This window comes from Patagioenas fasciata, chromosome 17 (assembly GCF_037038585.1).
Source record: "Patagioenas fasciata isolate bPatFas1 chromosome 17, bPatFas1.hap1, whole genome shotgun sequence".
NCBI lineage: Eukaryota > Metazoa > Chordata > Aves > Columbiformes > Columbidae > Patagioenas > Patagioenas fasciata.
Genome location: NC_092536.1, coordinates 13,100,674 through 13,118,602, shown reverse-complemented (window position 1 = coordinate 13,118,602; position 17,929 = coordinate 13,100,674). Strand labels below are relative to the sequence as shown.

General features: G+C 58.0%; 1 protein-coding gene across 3 annotated transcripts in view; it reads right to left on the bottom strand.

The window, feature by feature from the left end:
• Nucleotides 1-17,929, bottom strand: part of OSBP2 (oxysterol binding protein 2) — a 139,252-nt gene that overhangs the window by 12,627 nt on the left and 108,696 nt on the right. For all 3 annotated transcript variants that reach the window (XM_065851519.2, XM_071816192.1, XM_071816193.1), the window contains 4 exons: nt 6,644-6,842; nt 5,416-5,533; nt 4,627-4,693; nt 4,105-4,272 (listed from right to left, as the gene is read on the bottom strand). In XM_065851519.2, the coding sequence (XP_065707591.1) occupies nt 4,105-4,272; nt 4,627-4,693; nt 5,416-5,533; nt 6,644-6,842 (552 nt within the window). The remainder of the gene's footprint in view (nt 1-4,104; nt 4,273-4,626; nt 4,694-5,415; nt 5,534-6,643; nt 6,843-17,929) is intronic.

Genomic DNA, 17,929 nt, shown 5'->3' with positions numbered 1-17,929 from the left:
CCCGTCCAGCCTGGCCTGGGATGTCTCCAGGGATGGTTCATCCACCACCTCTCTGCCCAACCTGGGCCAGGCTCTCACCACCCTCAGGGCAACAATTTCTTCCTCATGTCCAGCCTGAATCTCCCTCCTTTAGTTTAAAACCATCACCCTTGTCCTATCACAACAGGCCCTGCTCAACTCTGTCCCCATCTTTCTTATCAGCCCCTTTTAAGTCCAGAAAGGTCGCACTAAGGTCTCCCCAGAGCTTCTCTTCTCCAGCTGAACACCCCAGCTCTCTCACCTGTCCCCCGGCAGAGCTGTTCCAGCCTTGGATCATTCCTGGGGCTCCTCTGGCCCCTCTCCAGCAGCTCCATGTGTGTCCTGTGCTGAGGACCCAGAGCTGGACCAGCACTGCAGGGGGGTCTCACCAGAGTGGGGCAGAGGGGCAGGATCCCCCCAGATCTGCTGCCCATGGGGCCGGGGATGCAGCCCAGGGTGCAATCGGCCTTTGGGCTTGTGAATGCACATGGCAACTCACGGCCGATCTTTCCAGTGACGGAGCACCGGTGACCCCTAAAATGAGCCTGAGCAGCACAGCTCCCTCTCACCTCCCTGCCAGCACCACAGCGGCCACAAGCCAGATGTGAGACATGGCTGGGACGTGCTGCCCCGCGGCAAGGCCGTCCCCAGGCCAGGCCATCGCCCAGCTGCCCAGAACACCTTGGAAAGCCCCATGTGAGGGTGTCCCTGCCCCTGGGGTGCAGCCCCAGGACAGCACCCAACCCGCAATGTCCGCGGGGCACAGAGCAGAGGGGCAGCTCCATTTCCATCCCCAAGTCATTGCTTTGTCAATGAGAAAATTGTGCTTTACACTAACAGGTTGGACAGGTACAAACATCTCCTGAAAAAAAACCAAACCAAACCAAACCAAACCAAACCAAACCAAACCAAACCAAACCAAACCAACCAAACAAACAAACAAACCCTCCACAGCTGATTCTAGCAATATTTTTTGTTCTGAGAAGAACTGAAATTAAGAAAATTGAAAGGCAGACAGAGATGCTTTGTCTCACGTCTTCTGCCTCGAAATCATGTGAAATTTATTTTTCCAGTTCAGAACAAAGAAATATATTTCAGAAGGAGCAGATGTTTAAGGATGGGAGAACCACTTCTATAAGCCACATTACATGTTTCATGCTAAAGAAAACTCACTCCAAATCATTCCACTCGGGGATTTAAGTAGCAGGGATCACAGAGCATCTGCGAAAGAGTGAGCATCTGCGAAAGAGCGAGCATCTGCGAAAGAGCGAGCTGTGTAGAAAGGGCAGCACCACATCCACACAAAAAGCAAATCGCAGCAGCTCAGGGAACTCCCCGGAGAGACGCGGGTGGTGGAGCCTGGAGCACTCGGCACCGGCGACGCTAAACCTGCCCCAGGGAAGGACGACGAGCCCACCGCCAACGCAAAACCCCCAAAGTTGTTTTCTTCCTCTTCCGTGCTGTTCATCCAGAGTACAAATTAAGGAGCACGCTGTCAGCACAGAGAGGTTTTCCAGTGCATCACATCCCCCGGGGAAGGGGATGAGGTCTTGGAAGTTCTCTTAATTGGCCAAGAATTGTGTGAAGTGCATGGAAGGAGCAACTCCCGCCGCTCAGCGTGCAGGACAGGCTCACCGAGGGTTTGCACTGTGATCAACCACGTTCCAAACAGCCCCCCCGCCCCGCTGCTCCCGTTTCGCTCCATTTACCGCAGCGGCCGCTGGAAAACCCTCGCTCGGCAGCTCGTGCTGCAGAGACAGGATTCCAGTGGCCATCCAAAGGAGATTAAATCGCCCCCCATTGCCCTGCCATGGGCTGCTTGTTCTTGGGGTGAGTCTCCCACAGAAATGCCACGTGTGGGGGGTGCAAAGCGTCTCCCCACTCCGTATCCCTACAGATAACCCAGAGAGCTGACAGCGAGCAGCTGAGCCCCTCTGCAACCCACGCTCTGCTGAGCGCTTCCCCGAGACGGCCGTGCTGGGAAAGCAGACCCGCTCACCCCTGGGAGCATACGGAGTAATCACACCCCTGAGCCAGCGCCGGCGCTGCGGTGCGAGCAGAACATATTGCTCTCAGGTCTGAACTCGGCTTCAGCAGCTCCCAGAATGATTTGATTGATATGGAAGGTATAAATTTCCCCTCTCCAGGCCCAGGCAGCTGCTGGTATTTCACGTCCTGAGTTTATTTCTGTACCCATCACGCCTTTATCTGATATTGATGGCGCTGCGGAAATGCTGACGGACGGCGCTGGGCTGTATATCTCGGCTGGAAATAGCACGAAGAAGAGACAAACTCATCCCTCTTACTCAGAGAGCGTCAGGCACTGCTTTAGCAACAGCCCAAATACAATCAATTCTGCATCCCAGCCCCTGTAACACGCTCCTTCCCCTTTACTCAGCGGAGGAGGACCCTGAATACAGTTCATGCTTCGCTGAGCTGCTCCCACGCCAGCCAGTGCCACAATAACCCCCAAGTACCCTCAGCTGCTTCACAACTCTCTCAAACCTGCCAGAGTTTCATGGTTTTTGGAGAAATGGATTATGATGGCACCCAGTCCCATCCACACTGCATACTGGGCTGGGGAAGAGCTGCTGGAGACCCAGCAGCCTGGAAAGGGCTGTTTGCTCTGGAAAAACGGGCTGTGGGTTTGGGGGAGCTTTGGTGTGGGCAGCATTGCGTCTGGGTCCATGAGGCACAGGGTTATTTACCTGCAGGAATTACACGCACATCCCACTCACATGAGGGGGTCCCTCCAGACAGCTCCCCCCACAAACCCTCTCCTGACCATCGCAGGGAGCCTTTGCCCCAAGGAGCAAACCCCCCAGCATGCAGAGCTGCTGTAAATTGTCCCCACAGAACCTTCTGCACTAACAAGTGGCTCTTTACAAGAAAAATCAAGAAGTTCTGTGTCGCTGGGGTGAAACGCGGCCCTGCCGTGCTGTCTGTGCGAGCAGCGTGTCCCCAGGACGCCCACTGGGACAGGGGATCAACAACAAGGTCTCTTCTTCTTCCATCCCCTGGGTGAGACACTCGAACCCTCAAGGATTCAAGGTGTCCTGGTTCTCTCCTTGCCTCAGCACCGGCTGGATGTGCAGAGGACACTTGGGCAATGTCCCCCCTGCTCGCCCTGGCACTCATGCGAGAAGCTGCCAGGGACACGGGCACTGCGGGGCTGACGCAGCCAGCACTGGAGGAGGGATCGGTCCCAAAGAAAGAGCCGACCCAACTCAAATAGTCCCTGATGTAACAGCCCCACGTCAGAGCCGTATCCCACACAGCCATCAGCACTGCGGCCCCATGTCGCTGACGACAGCCGCCTCCTGCCCGCCTGGCTCAGCGCTCTGGCCGTGTCAGCCCGCTGGCAGCAGATGGATGAGTCCAAGGGTGAATAAATTGCAAGGAAGGACGTCAGGCTTAGAGTCAGCAGAGCTGAGCAGCGAGGACACATCAGTGCTGTGGAGCAGAGCGAGGTGGCTTCAGTGCAAAAGTCCCCAGGATGGGGTGGCAGTAGGTGATGTGTTCCTGTCCCACTTGGGGTGGCTGTGCTGTCACAGCCCCTGGCAGGGTCACCTGGAACTGTGACCCTACCCCTCCGTACAGCCCAGCGCCCTGGTGAGGGGCTGGAGCACAAGTGTGATGGGAGCGGCTGAGGGACCTGGGGGGTTCAGCTGGAGAACAGGAGCTGAGGGGAGACCTTCTGATCTCTGAACTGCCTGAAAGGAGCTTGGAGCCAGGGGGGTCGGGCTCTGCTCCCCAGGAACAAGCGCCAGGAGCAGAGGAAACGGCCTCAAGTTGCGCCAGGGGAGGTTGAGGTTGGATGTGGGGACCAATTTCTTCCCCAAAGGGCTGTGGGGCATTGGAACAGGCTGCCCAGGGCAGTGCTGGAGTCACCATCCCTGGAGGGCTGGACAGACGGACATGAGGTTCTCAGGACATGGGGCAGTGCCAGGGGTGGGGGAACAGTCGGACGCGATGAGCTTGAGTGTCTCTTCCAACCAAAATGACTCTGTGGTTCTATGACTCTATAAAACCAAGCCCCCAGTGTCAGCAGGCCCCTCTCTGCCCGCCTGGGACACGCTCACTCACGGGCATGGGGATCTTGGAGAGCTCCTTGCCAATGCAGTTCTTCATGATGCTCCAGAGGTTAAGGCTGTAGTTGGGTTTGTCGGGGATGCGAGTCCGTCTCCTTTTCTTCGGCAGGAGATCCTTGCAAGTGGACTCATTGTAGCTGCTTTGATTTGAGCTTTCAAAGACCTGCGGAAGCAACAGAAGGAACACAGATCTAAGCCGGTGTCACCCAGTATGACTCAACCAGACCCAGGAGCAGCAGCCACAGGTCAGGAGACATCGTGTGCACTTGTGCTGGGGAGCACCACTGGAAGCCTCTTCTCCAGGACATGGGGGAAATAATGGTGTAATCACCCCCCAACACTGTCCCCCTTCCCTTAAGAGGGTATTCGGATGGCTCACAAAGCAACCAACGCTGCTCCATCCTGGAGGCACAAGAGGGACCTGGATGGAGAGTCCCACCACCCTCCTGCTTTCCTTCTCTCCTCCCCTGGTTTCTCCCCCCGGGACTGTCCCTCCCGCTCTGCCCAGCCAACTCACACTGTCCTCCAGGTTCCAGTCCTCGGGGTGGCCCTCGCTGGCCCCGCTCACGTTACTGCCCGAACGCCTGCGGGGAAGAAAGAACCAGCCGGTGAATACAAGGAAGGGCAGAGAAAGGGAGGGAAGAGCCGGGGCCGGGGCAGCACAGCCAGCATCACCCAGAACATCTCCCTGCAGCACCTCAGGGAAGGTAACAGGGGGACGGAGGCCGTGTGCGGGTGTCGGCAGGGGATGCTCAGCGCAGGGTGTCCCAGACAGGGGGCACAGAGCCTCCCATTTGCCAGCGAGCCCGGTGGTGTGAGCGGGGCTCACACCACGGCTGCCTCCAGTGCAGCCGGACACCAGGGAGGTGTAGGAGCAGGTCAGGGCACACCAAGGCAAGGAGCTCCTCACTTCTGCGCGCTGCACCCCAGCATCTCCCTCCACATCCCCGCCCAGGCTCCCCTCGAGCCCACATCAGCTGCAAGGTCAAAGAACCCAGCTTTACTGCAGCACAGGACTGACGTCTGCCCTTCCTCGCTATGGCTGGGGCCATCCTCAGCCTTGCTGGCTCCATCCTCACCTTGCTGGCTCCATCCTCACCTCGCTGGCTCCAGGGGTGCAAGCGCAGAGAGGCGCACGGGAGAACAGCCCGTGCACTGGGGGACATCATGCAGAAGGCCCTCGCGGGAGGGGACGCTCGCTGCCCCCAAGCCCAGCACCATGCAGAACCTCCCTCCCCTGCTCCTCCTGCACCCACCGCAGGTTTTGCCAGGTTGTGACCTGTGGCCCTGGGATGGGGGCTTGTACCTGTGGTGCTTGGGGTCTGCGGTTACAGTGATAAAAGCTGGTGCATCCTCCATGGCATCGAAATACTCCGTCTCTTCATCTTCATCACTGGCCTCTCCTTTTGCGGACTGCACACTCCCTGTCGGCACAAAGGCTTTGAGATGCTCAGTGCTGCCGGTCCCCTTTAGAAGCCATCAAGCACAACTGTCCCCAGAGCCCACACTCCTCCCACTGTGTCCCCTCTGACGCTGGCTCCCTTCACAGCTTGTCCCCTCCTCTCCAGCCCACCCCACGAGGAGAGGACACCGTACCAGTTTCCAGCTCTGAACAGCAAGGCCATGCCGGGGCAGCGTGTCCTGCTCCCCAGCCCAGGCACACGAGGCCTCCCTGCTGTGCTGGGCGGCACCTCCAGAAACGGCAGCGGGCTGCCGGAGCCAGACACGCGTGACTGCAACGCCCAACCGCGACTAACGCGGCTGCCACCCAGCACCGCCCCGTCTGCCGGGAAATCCGCCAGGATGAAAGCAGGAAAAACTGTCACATGTTCCATGTGATGCTGAGAGACTTCCCGGCTGTGGGGTTTTCCAGCCCTATACTTACAAATTTTTCTCTCCTGTGGTGGCAGAGATCGCCACAAAACCAGGAGCAGACACGAACTGCGGTGACTTTTGAGACCCACTGCATCTCCACAGAACCACTGAATCATTTTGGTTGAGAGAGACCCTCAAGATCATCCAGTCCAACCGTTCCTGCACCCTTGGCACTGCCCCATGTCCTGAGAACCTCATGTCCGTCTGTCCAACCCTCCAGGGATGGTGACTCCAGCACTGCCCTGGGCAGCCTGTTCCAATGCCCCACAGCCCTTTGGGGAAGAAATTGGTCCCCACATCCAACCTCAACCTCCCCTGGCGCAACTTGAGGCCGTTTCCTCTGCTCCTGGCGCTTGTTCCTGGGGAGCAGAGCCCGACCCCCCTGGCTCCAAGCTCCTTTCAGGCAGTTCAGAGATCAGAAGGTCTCCCCTCAGCTCCAGGGTAAGTCCCCAAGCAAGGAGCAGCAGGGCAATGAGGAATAATTATGGCATAATGGGATTTGTTAAAAAAAAGTCATGGGCATCCAGGGCATTGCCTTGCACATCCTTCCCATCCCTGCTGACCCACTGGGGACACCCAGCAGCAAGTCCCCACCCGTGTGGGGCTCCCGCAGGGCCCTGTCCCTGTGCCAGCCCTGCCCTGTGCCCGCCGGCGCTCACCCTTGGCGGTGCTGGTGATGCCGGTGCTGGTGGCGGAGAGGCCGGGCGCCCCGCGGCAGGCACGCTCCAAGCTGTTGTGCTGCTTGGCTAACTGCTCGATGGTCTCCTCCAGCCGGATCCGCTGCTCCCGCTCATGCTGCAGCGCCCGCTGCCATTTTCGGCTGTGGGTTTCGGCCAAATCCAGGAAATCGCGGCAAGCCTAGAGGGGAGGGAGGGACACATCAGCACCTGACACAGCCCATCATGGAGCCAGCGCTGGCACACGGTGACCCCAGAGCCGACTGCCCACCACTGCCCTCCTCCTCACCCAGGACCCTGGTTTTGTAAAACGCAACCCCAGAGCTTTGCGTGATGTCCCATATCCATGGGGCTAAGCGCAGTTCACCCCAACCTGAATCACCCTGAGGAGACGGCTGCAAGGCAGACAATGGCCTGGGGACCACAGAGCCACCGCGATGTCCCCCAGCAGCCCGGCTCGCTGTGCCCCAGCCCCGCAGCCCGTTCCTGTCCCCGGGCCCATCGCCGCACCCGGCTGGGCTCACACACCCCAGGCAGGCCGAGCCCTTCATGACACCCTGAGATTCTGAGCAGCTGCCGCCATCCCCAGCACTGTGAACGTGGAGAAGCCGGACGGGACCATGGAGCCATCCACACGGACACGGGCAGCCGAGAGCCCTGTGCCTCAAGGCAGCAGAGCAGGAGATGCCCAGTGCCCCCCAGAGCTGTTCTGAGCAGCAAAGGCCCGGCCTGGCCCCCACAGCATCTTCACCACGGCCCACAGCTTCTCCTCTACACGACGGGCACGCTCCTGGGGAACGGGACCCGGCAGGCACAGGGACACAAGCACACACGCTCAGCCCAAGGGAAGGAAATTGTTGCTCCTGAGGGTGGTGATGGTCATGGCTTTAAACTAAAGGAGGGACCTAAAAGGGGCTGATAAGAAAGATGGAGACAGACTTTTCAACAGGGCCCGTTGAGCTAGGACAAGGGGTGATGGTTTTAAACTAAAGGAAGGAGATTCAGGCTGGACATGAGGAAGAAATTGTTGTCCCTGAGGGTGGTGAGGACCTGGCCCAGGTTGGGCAGAGAGGTGGTGGATGAACCATCCCTGGAGACATCCCAGGCCAGGCTGGACGGGGCTCTGAGCAACCTGAGCTGGTGAAGATGTCCCTGCTCATGGCAGGGGGGCACTGGGGAGCTGGGAAGGGCCCTTCAACCCAAACCCTTCTGTGATCCTAAGAAGGGCTCACAGGATGCACCAAGTGATGCTTTGCAGGATGCGCAGTGCTCCTGTCCTGTGTTGCCAGGCAGGGGATAGCAGGGTCACCATGACCCAGGCTGACAAGAGAACCCTTTGGTGGCACCAGTCACCCCCACAGTCCCTCGAGTTCCCCTCACATCACCAGGATCGCAGGTACCGCCCAGCCCGGCCATGCCAGACACCAGCGGGACATTTCCGGGCGCAGGACGTGACCCCGCTCAGGGACAAGACACCGCCACCCCCCACGAGCTGCCTTTCTATTGTCTGATGAGGGACAGACAGCCCTCTGAGCTCCATTTTTAGGTTATTTTTCATATTAGACTGAAACACAGAGTCCCCTCGGCTTCACTGCTTCTTTTGCAACCAACCCCCCTGCTGCTCCCGGGCTGGGACACACTGAACTTCTTACGTTTAAAGGCAGGAAAAGATGATTTTTATGGAAATTCTATGGGGGTTTGGAGGCAGGCTGGCAACGTGCAGGCAATTTAACTCTGCTTGTGCTTCAGCCAGCTCCAACTCATCCTCATAGCAAGGGAGGTCCTCTTACATAAACGCTGGCCTGAAAAATTCAAAACTGTTCAAAACGAGTAAAACCAGAGAGTTCTGAATGTCTAACAGGCTTCTAACCATCCCCAGACTTGGTTACTTTCTATGTTTCCATCTACTCGGATTCCACATGTGATTCATTCAGCTCTTGGCAGGTTACTTGAAATTTGGGCTGAATATTGTGGTATCTCCTGGTCAAGCAAGAGGTTTGGGGCTTCAGCTTCCATGACCTGGCCTGATTTTACCAGGATTTGTCCAATAAAAGCTCCAATTCACCCCTTCTCCACCAAACCTCTCCTTTGGATAGGAGCGGGATTTGAATCTCACCCAAGGAAAGACTTTTTTCCTTTAATAACATCAGAAATGAAGCACAGAATCACAATCACCAGAAAAGTGACACAAAGCATCAGGTTTTCATATTTTAGGTGAAGAAGCACAAAGTAGATGGATTGAGTACGCCAGGATAAGCAAGCAAACCACGGGGGGGCCACGTGCCTTTGGTGGCATCCTGACACCGCCATGTCCCCCAGTCCCACCGCCAGGAGCCTCCGCTCACAGGAAGAGGCAGGAACCCAACAGGTCAGATACACCGAGGACAAACACAACGAGTTTGGGTCTGTGCTTCGGAAAAAAATATAATAATCAGCGTACCCAGCATCTGGAAGAAGATGTTTGGCTTTGTTCTCACCTCTGCTCCCTCTGGCTTCCAACACCCGCAGCACGGAAGGACCTGACCCCACACTTGTGTTATGATTATTAATACCTCCATCCCCAAGGGCTCCCGCCTGCTCCCTCTGCACAGATCCCAGTCCACAGCTGCATTCCTGCAGGATCAGTCCCAGCATCGAACTGCGCAGAGTGAATTCAAACCCACACACCACACTGTCACAAACCTGCTGTGTTCTCCAGTGCGGTCACATCCCAAAGGGTGGGCTCCAACATCCACAGCGTCATTAAGGCTCTAATGAGAGGTGATCGAGGCAATCACACGCAGTTTTGCTAGGCAGAAATCTCACGGTGGTTGGGCTGCAGGAGCTCTGCAGATCCCCAGCCCAGCCCTGCTCACGCAGGGTCACAGAGCAGATCACACAGGTGGGTCCAGGGGGTTTGAATGGCTCAGAGAAGGAGACTCCACACCCGCTCTGGGCAGCCTGGGCCAGGCTCTGGCACCTCCCAGCAAACAAGTTTCTGCTCATGTTCAGATGGAGCCTCCTGTGTTTCAGTCCGTGCCCGTTGCCCCTCACTCTGGCGTTGGGCACCACTGAACAGAGTCTGGTCCATCCTCTGACACCCACCCTGAGATATTGATCCATTGATCACATCCCTCTCAGCTTCTCTTCCCCAGCTCAACAGCCCCAGCTCTCTCAGTGTCTCCTCAGCACAAAGATGCTTCAGTCAAAAAAATAATTCAGTCAACGACCATCTGCAAGCTCTGAACAGGGGTTTGTGCTATGGCATCAGCTTCTCAGCCATGGGACTTCCAGCTGTGGCCACCAGTGACACCAGGAGCAGCTCAGCAGTGCCATCACGGCGATAGAGACACCGACCCACCCGAGCTCAGGAAATACTCCCCCATGAGCACCCTGGCTGCAGTGGCTGGATTGTCAGCCAGAAGAGGGGTGCAGATCCCCCAGGAGCGGGGCAGAGCCCTCTGCTCGTCCTCAGCACCACGATGGGAACGCGGCTCCCGTGAGCTCGGAGCAGCCGGCACGTCCCCCGCTTTGAGCTCCTCTGGTGCAGGCAGCGAGGGCTCCAGGGCCTGTCCCCCACATGTGCTCTTACCCTGCACCCCCAGCCCCATGGGGACACCCACGCAAACCACAGACCCCGTGGGACTGCAGGGACAGGCACTGGGAGATGCAAGACCAGACCGCAGGTTTTCCGGGTGCTTCGCACCACGATTTCACCTTGTGCTCCAAAATCAACTCTGCTCCTCTCCCCACCCCAAAAAGTCCCGTTGGCAGCCACCACGGCCACAAACCATCGGGCAGACCCTGCCGTGATACCTTCATACCCAGCCTGGAGCTGAAACCTCCTGCCAGTTCACATGAACCCCTGCCCCGAGCTGGCACGCCGGCTTCTTTTATTACGCTGATGCATTGCAATAAGAGGATGAAACCACAAGGGCAAGTAATGCGATAGCAGCCGTGACCTCTCCAGCCCAGCAAAGCTCATTATCTGCTCCCAAGGTCCCTCTCCGTGGGCAGCCCGCACACAAATACCCATTTTGGCACCGCTCGCTGGCACCGAGGATGGAAATTGCCGGCTGTCCTCGGCTTAGGGGGGCTGAGCGCTTTAAAATGATGTCCTAGGAGATCACCTGTCATTATCCTGCTACAATTAAACACGGTTTGTAAGGTATAACAGTAAGTTAGGGTAAATAAAGGGGAAATGAGGTAATTACAAAGGAGCCACACGAAGGCTCCTGCACATCACCAGGAGCCGGGAGCCGTGGGATGCAGAGGAGAAATCGCTCCATCAGTCAATGGAAATCAACGTCCTACATAAAAATCACAGCAGATAAAACCTCGGTTCCTCCCATCCCAAGGCTGCAGAGGATCCACCCAGAGGGAAATCTGCACCAAGACACTGCATTTACAGCCATATAAAAAAAAACCCAGGCGGTGGAGAAGCGGATGTCAGCGCTGCAGACGTTCTGCACCGAGCGCAGGAGGTTTTGGGGAGGTGACCGGGATGGTCCTCGCGCTGCCCCAGAGGCTCCTCCACGCAGCAGGTCAGGACGATGGCAGCATCCCACAGCTTGTGTTCCGGTGGATCTTGGTGCCAGCTGGGCTGTGCACAGGGTTTATTCCCCGTTTCCAGAAGGCGGTCAGGCCACCTTTCTGCAGCCCCTTGCTCTGTAATTCAGACACTGGCACGAGCGCCTGCCCGTGCTCTGACCAAACCACTGCGGGCAAGCGGCACGTTTGCTGGGTGGAAGAGAAGCGATGCTGAGGGTGGTAACAGGAGAACATCCTGCTGAAAGACCCCTCAAGCGCAGCGTCCCAGCTGCCGGGGGCGGCCAAGCAAATTAAAGTTCTTAATTTGGTTTTATACCTTCCACAGCCATGCAGCGCAGAGTTCCACGGGATGCTCACCAGAGGTGACAGTAGCACTGAACAGGACTCAGGGTGTACTTTTCCAGCACTGTCTCTGTCAACAGAGCCCATTCTTGAGCCAAAAACGTGCCCCGGACCCCCAGTTTGGGGCAGGGGCAGCACCACAGAACCAGCCCACGGGCTCCCCAGGGCTGCAGGGAGCGGGGCGAGCAGCTCGGACATGGGCATCTCCCCAGGGAGGTCGGTATTGAGGGGAAATGAATCCCAGCCCTTGTCGGAACTTGGCTGTCGGGTTTTCCCCGATCCCCACGGCTGGTCGTGTGGTCCACGAGGAGCCAGGGCTCAGACCGAGGCAGCTCAGCTGCATCTCAGCTCCCTCCTGGCCTTGTCCACAGGGAGCCCCTGGGGCAGCCCAAGCACACCCCCACCAGCCGAGGCCGTTTCGGCTGCCCCCACCTTAGAATCATAGAATCATTCCAGTTGGAAGAGACCCTCAGGATCACTGAGTCCAACCACAACCCAACTCTAGCACAAAACTATATCCCTGAGAACCTTGTCTAAATGTCTTTTAAACCCCTCCAGGGATGGTGACTCCAGCACTGCCCTGGGCAGCCTGTTCCAATGCCCCACAGCCCTTTGGGGAAGAAATTGTTCCCCACATCCAACCTCAACCTCCCCTGGCGCAACCTGAGGCCGTTTCCCCTTGTTCTGTCACTTGCTACTTGTGAGAAGAGACCAACACCCTCCACGGTACAACCTCTTTTCAGGCAGCTGTAGACAGCGAGGTCTCCCCTCGGCTCCTGTTCTCCAGGCTGAACCTTGGCTGATGACAAACCAAGACCGATGCCTGTCACGTTACAGCGTTTGCTCACACGTCCCCAGCCCCAGGAGGAGCCACGCTGCCCTTTCCCCAGGACAAAGGCGCATTGGGCACGGCCGCAGGCTGACGTGACGTGTTCCACAGCCTGACGTGACGTGTTCCACAGCCACAGCTGTCAGCAGCCATGAAAACGCTGCTGGCTGCTGCCTGCCACCGAAGGACGTGACGTACTTCTGGTTACAGCTGCAAAAGCCCAAAGATCTGCACCTTCCCCTTGGACACATGGTCCTCTTCCAGAGAAATCTCTCCTGTCACGCTGTCCCCATCCCCTTGAGATGCAGGATGGAGCCCCCGCACACACGGCACCGGCGAGGCCAGCCCACCGCTCCCGGAGGAAACAAATCCTGAAGGAAACCATCCACGAGGCTCCTCCCGGACCTGTCAGCCGCATCTTCTGCGCAGGGCTGGGATGGCTTTGCCACCGTTCCCAGTGACATCCATCACCGAGATGCTTTTTCCAGCTGGCTGAGCACAACCAGCTCCCAGGGCTGTTCGGTGCCGCTGAGGAGCAAGAAAATGTGGCCGGGAAAATGGTCCTGGAGGAGCGGGGAGTGACGGGAAGTGGGGAACGGGGCTGGAAAGCGGGATGTCTTGGCAGGTGTGGGTTTGGGAGGTGGTGGTGAGACGCTGAGCACAGAGCAGCCGTGCTGGGAAGGAGAGCGATGTTCACTGAAGGTGACAGCCGGAGCAGGAGGCGGCACAGCGGGGGATGCTCTCCCCGCGCCCCCCATGCGGAGCCGCGGCAGGAGCTGGGACCGGCCGCAGGAGAAGCTCCAGAGCTGCTGCTTCAAAGCCCAGGTCTCCCAGCAGCAACCTCAGCGCAGGATCTGCCGCTGCCCACAGGCGGCTGCTCGGGGCCAGGCCCGCAGGCGACCCCACTGAGCCCCCAGCAGCACACAAGATACCTACTCTTCTGTTCTCCAAAATGGGCCAGGCTCTGTGGTCCCTGGGATGGGGCGCTTCCAGACGCAGCACTCAGCACCCCAATTTCTGAGTGCTCCTTTGCAAATGGGTGAAACAAGCCAGGCCGTCACCCATCACTGCCTGCAGCCCAACAGCAGTGCCCAGTTTGGCCCAGCTGGTGGGGAACTGGGGATCCTGGGGAGCTCTGCGAAGCCCCTGTTAGCGCAGGGGGTGGCAGACAGCCCAGGGCAGGATTTAACCCTTGGGCTCTTCAGCATCAGCCACCATGCACCATTAGCAGGCGTCTGCTCAGCACCACAGGCATCCCAGCACGGGCAAGCGAGTAATTGCAAAGAGGGATCTCCCCACCGCCCTCTGACTGGTTTTCTGGGATGTTTGTAAGCAAGGATTGCAAATCCGCTCTGCACAGAGCAGCACCGGGGGCTCTGGCAGCCCACGCGCTGGGTTTCCGACAGCCACCGTGCCCGTCTCTGCCCTAAATCTCAGCTGCTGTGACCGCAGAAGTTCTTTGAAACGCAGCTGCTGCAAAGCCCTGACATGGCACCGGCACTGCGAGGGTCCATCCTCGCGCATGGGGACCCGCGGAGGGCACGGGGAGCCAGGAGACCCCCAGGGGACCCCAACCCCGGGGGTCTGTCTCTTCTCAGAGCCAGACACAAGAGGCAGAGGTGCAGCTGAATGTGTCCCTTCCCCACAGGAGACGAAGGGTGGAGACGCAGGAGACATGCAGCTGTCCCTGCTGTCACTGCCCCAACCACCCCAGTGCTGCCCGGGACCCCCGTCCGTGCTCCAGCCGGGACCAATGGATGCTGCGGCCCCTCGACCTGCTGGGGCAGCCGAGGACTGGCCAGGGCAGGAGACGGGGGGACCAGGTCCCAGGACAACCTCCGACCTGTGACCAGGCCCCAGGACAAGCTCTGACCCAGGGACGGACAGAAACCTCTTCGTGCCCGCACTCTGTCCTGACCTCAGATGGGTTTGGCTCACTCTGCACCGTGCTGGGATGATCCCCAGCCCCGCTCCCCTCCTGTGCCACCAACCCTGCTGCAACGGCTCAGAAAACACCCAGGGTTTGGGTGGAAAACACCCACAAGCTGCTCAAGGGCTGTGCTCACCCTTGTCACCTCCCTGTCCTCTCCCATTTTGGGAGAAGCTGGGGTGCAAAGGCCGGGGAGGCCCCCGCTGTCCCCCCAGCTCCCACCTTACCCCAAACTGGGGCTGGGAGCAGCCGGGGGGAGCCGGAGCTCCTGCGGCACCGCTCACACACAGCACAACTCCCACCGCCACCACTGGTCGTGTCTCATCGTCCCCAACAGCGACAGATTTTGCAAACCACACAGGACAAAGGCAGGTGGACGTTTCTGGGGGCAGCAATCCCCGCTCTGCGGGTGGGCAGGAGCAAAGGGATGGTCCCCAGAGGTGACACTGGAGGGACACGTGCGGCTGGCTCAGACCAGTCCTGGCACAGACTAAGGCGTGGGGACACGAACCCAGCTGAAAGTTCAGCATCCCAGGTCATCGCTCATTCATTCCTTTAATACCCCCTTCAAAGGTGAAAACAAGTGCAGTGGCCAAGCAGGAGCAATGCCTGGAAATCCAGCTTATAAAACCCTTACGGAGCGGCGGGTAAATTTAGTTACAGCTGAACCTGATCTGGGTTGTAAGCGAGACACAGCTGCAAATCCACGTTTCGCCGGCGCAGGGACACGGGTCATCCTGGCAAAGGTCAGCAGGTGACAGGCTCCTTGACGAACGAACCACAAAGGAGACGCAGATCCCGAGTTGCAGGATGAAAGGAAAAGAAAAGCAATTCCCCAGTGAGGGATGTGGCTGGGGTGTTGAGGAGTCTAAAGATATAGATGTCTAAAGATATGTGTCTAAAGATACAGATGTCCTCATCATCTGCAGAGTTCACCCACCCACTGCTCCTCTCAGCAGGGGGAAGACCATGTCATACCCTGCATTCCCATGTCACATCTCATATCCTCCCATCACACCCCGTATCCCCACAACACACTCCGTATCCACCTGTCACACCCCGTATCCCCACAACACACTCCGTATCCACCTGTCACACCCCGTATCCCCACGCTCCCCCAAGCCATCACTGCCACCATGCAGCTTTGCTGTGGGTCAGCACGTGGGGTTTGGGAAGCACTGAAATGTGCTCTGGTCCCACACAACGGGGCTGCTCCAACCCCAGCCAGGCAGGACAGGGCATGGCGGTGCTGTGGGGGGGGTTGGGGAGCCACCCGCTGTCACCCATCACAGGGTCCATCACGAGGGCAGTCAGCTGCCTTTGGTGGAGAAAAACGTGATTTCTCCCTCCCATCATACCCTGCCTGCACAAACTTTATAGAATCATAGAACCACAGAATCATTTTGGTTGGAAAAGCCCTTCAAGATTATCCAGTCCAACCATTCCCCCACCCCTGGCACTGCCCCATGTCCTGAGAACCTCATGTCCGTCTGTCCAACCCTCCAGGGATGGTGACTACAGCACTGCCCTGGGCAGCCTGTTCCAATGCCCCACAGCCCTTTGGGGAAGAAATTGGTCCCCATATCCAACCTCAACCTCCCCTGGTGCAACTTGAGGCCGTTTCCTCTGCTCCTGGCGCTTGTTCCTGGGGAGCAGAGCCCGACCCCCCTGGCTCCAAGCTCCTTTCAGGCAGTTCAGAGATCAGAAGGTCTCCCCTCAGCTCCTGTTCTCCTGTTCTCCATCATCCTCCCCCAAGGTCTCCCCATGGTCGACCCTCCCGTGGGCAGGAGCAGAGGGATCAGCAGAGGGACCAGCAGAGGATGCTGAGCCCGTCCCCAGGCAGCATCGCCCCACATGGAACCCGGCCTCAACCCTCCCGCAGCCCCGCCACTGCCACCCCACGCACACAGGGGACAGTGCGGTGCAGGACGAGCCACACCTGCCCCAGATTTTGCCACAGGGCCACAGCTGGACAGAGCCAGGGATGGAGAGCAGCAGCCGAGATGCTCTTCCACTCCGCAAGCAAGCTCGTTTGAAAAGAGAATAGAATCATAGAATCACAGAATCATTTTGGTTGGAAGAGACCCTCAAGACCATCGAGTCCAACCATGACCTAAATCTAAATCTAAAGCTAAACTTAAAATAATTCAGAGGAAGGTCGGGCTAATAGGCAGTGCTGCTTGGTCACCCCCGAATGTCCCAACTGGTCTCCTCACCAATTTGCAACTCGGGCAGATCATTAGCACCTAAAGACGAAAACAAGCTCTGTCCATCTGTAATATGTGCACAAGGTCCCGGGGAAGCCCAGCGCTACCTGCAAGCCGGCGGCAGGAGGGACAGAGGTGGCTTCTCCTCTCCATGGCTGGAACAAGTTGTTGTAGCAGGTCCTAATCCAGCATTGGATGCTGGAGCTGTAAATCATGGTGAAGAGAGGCACAGTGAAAGTGGTCAAAAAAGGCACGTTTTCATGGAAAAACACCCCCGAGGCTCCTGCAAATTCCCGTGGAGGAAGAGACAAGGTGCCACCAATGTCCTGCTGGGGAGCAGGAGGTGAGATGTGATGCCACCAGCTCCACGGGCTGTCCCTGTGCCCGGCAGCCGCTGCCACGACGGGCGAATTTAGCACCTTTCACACATTTGTCACGGCAAATATACCAGATTTCACAGTTTGTTGCAGACTAATAGGAACGTCGTTAACTGCCCACTGACTATTTACGCCGCTGAAAACGATCACCCGAGGTCACCCGCGCCCTGCCAGGGTGGTGCCGCCACACACCCGCGGGCAGCTCTGGCTCCTCAGCCGGAGCAAACAGTCAAAATTAGATACAAAGAACAAAGAGACGAGGTTAATTAGCTTGAAGTGTAAATGACCACATGGAAGCGTGCCAGACTGCTGCCTAGGGGTGTGAAGCACGGGGGGTGACAACCTCTGGGGAAGTCCCAGCAAGGCCCAGCGCTTCAATGCTGACAGGTGCAGAGGAACATGCTCAGACCTGCGGTCCCACCTGCCCTGAGCATCCCGGAGGAACAGCCCTGCAAATCCAGTCTTTGGGGGGCAAAAATCCTACCAGGAAAGTGTGTTGTTCAGGGAAGCGACGTTGTTCTGGGAACACCTCCTGCTGCTCAACCAGCCTCTTCCTTTGCCTGCTTGAGACAAGGACCACTCCACCGCCCAGGAGTGACACGAGAGAAAGCAAGTGCCAGATGCATTCAATCATCTCTTTTTCAGCGGTGAATTACACAGCAGGAGCCATCACTCCATTCATCAGCGGAAAGAGCGCGCTGAATCGCGCCTGGTGCCTCGGAGATAAGCGCTGCCATCCCTCCCAAACCCTGAGACACACCTGGAACGCAGAACACTCCGTGAACAGCCCCCAGGGAAGGGCGAGCGCTGATCCCCCTCTTCGCTCCGAACACACTCGCACCGTGTGAGCGGAGCCTTCGCACCGCCAGAGGGTTAACTTGCCCTTCCCCCTGCGCCGAAATACTCCGAGCACAAAGCAAAAGGGAAAATACGAGGATGGAGCCGGTCTGAATCCCAAATCATGTCACACAAGGAGTCAGATCATGAGACGTGGTTTTGGGTGCAGTCATCTGCCATGACAGCGATGCTGCCCGGTGGCCCGGGGCCAGGCTG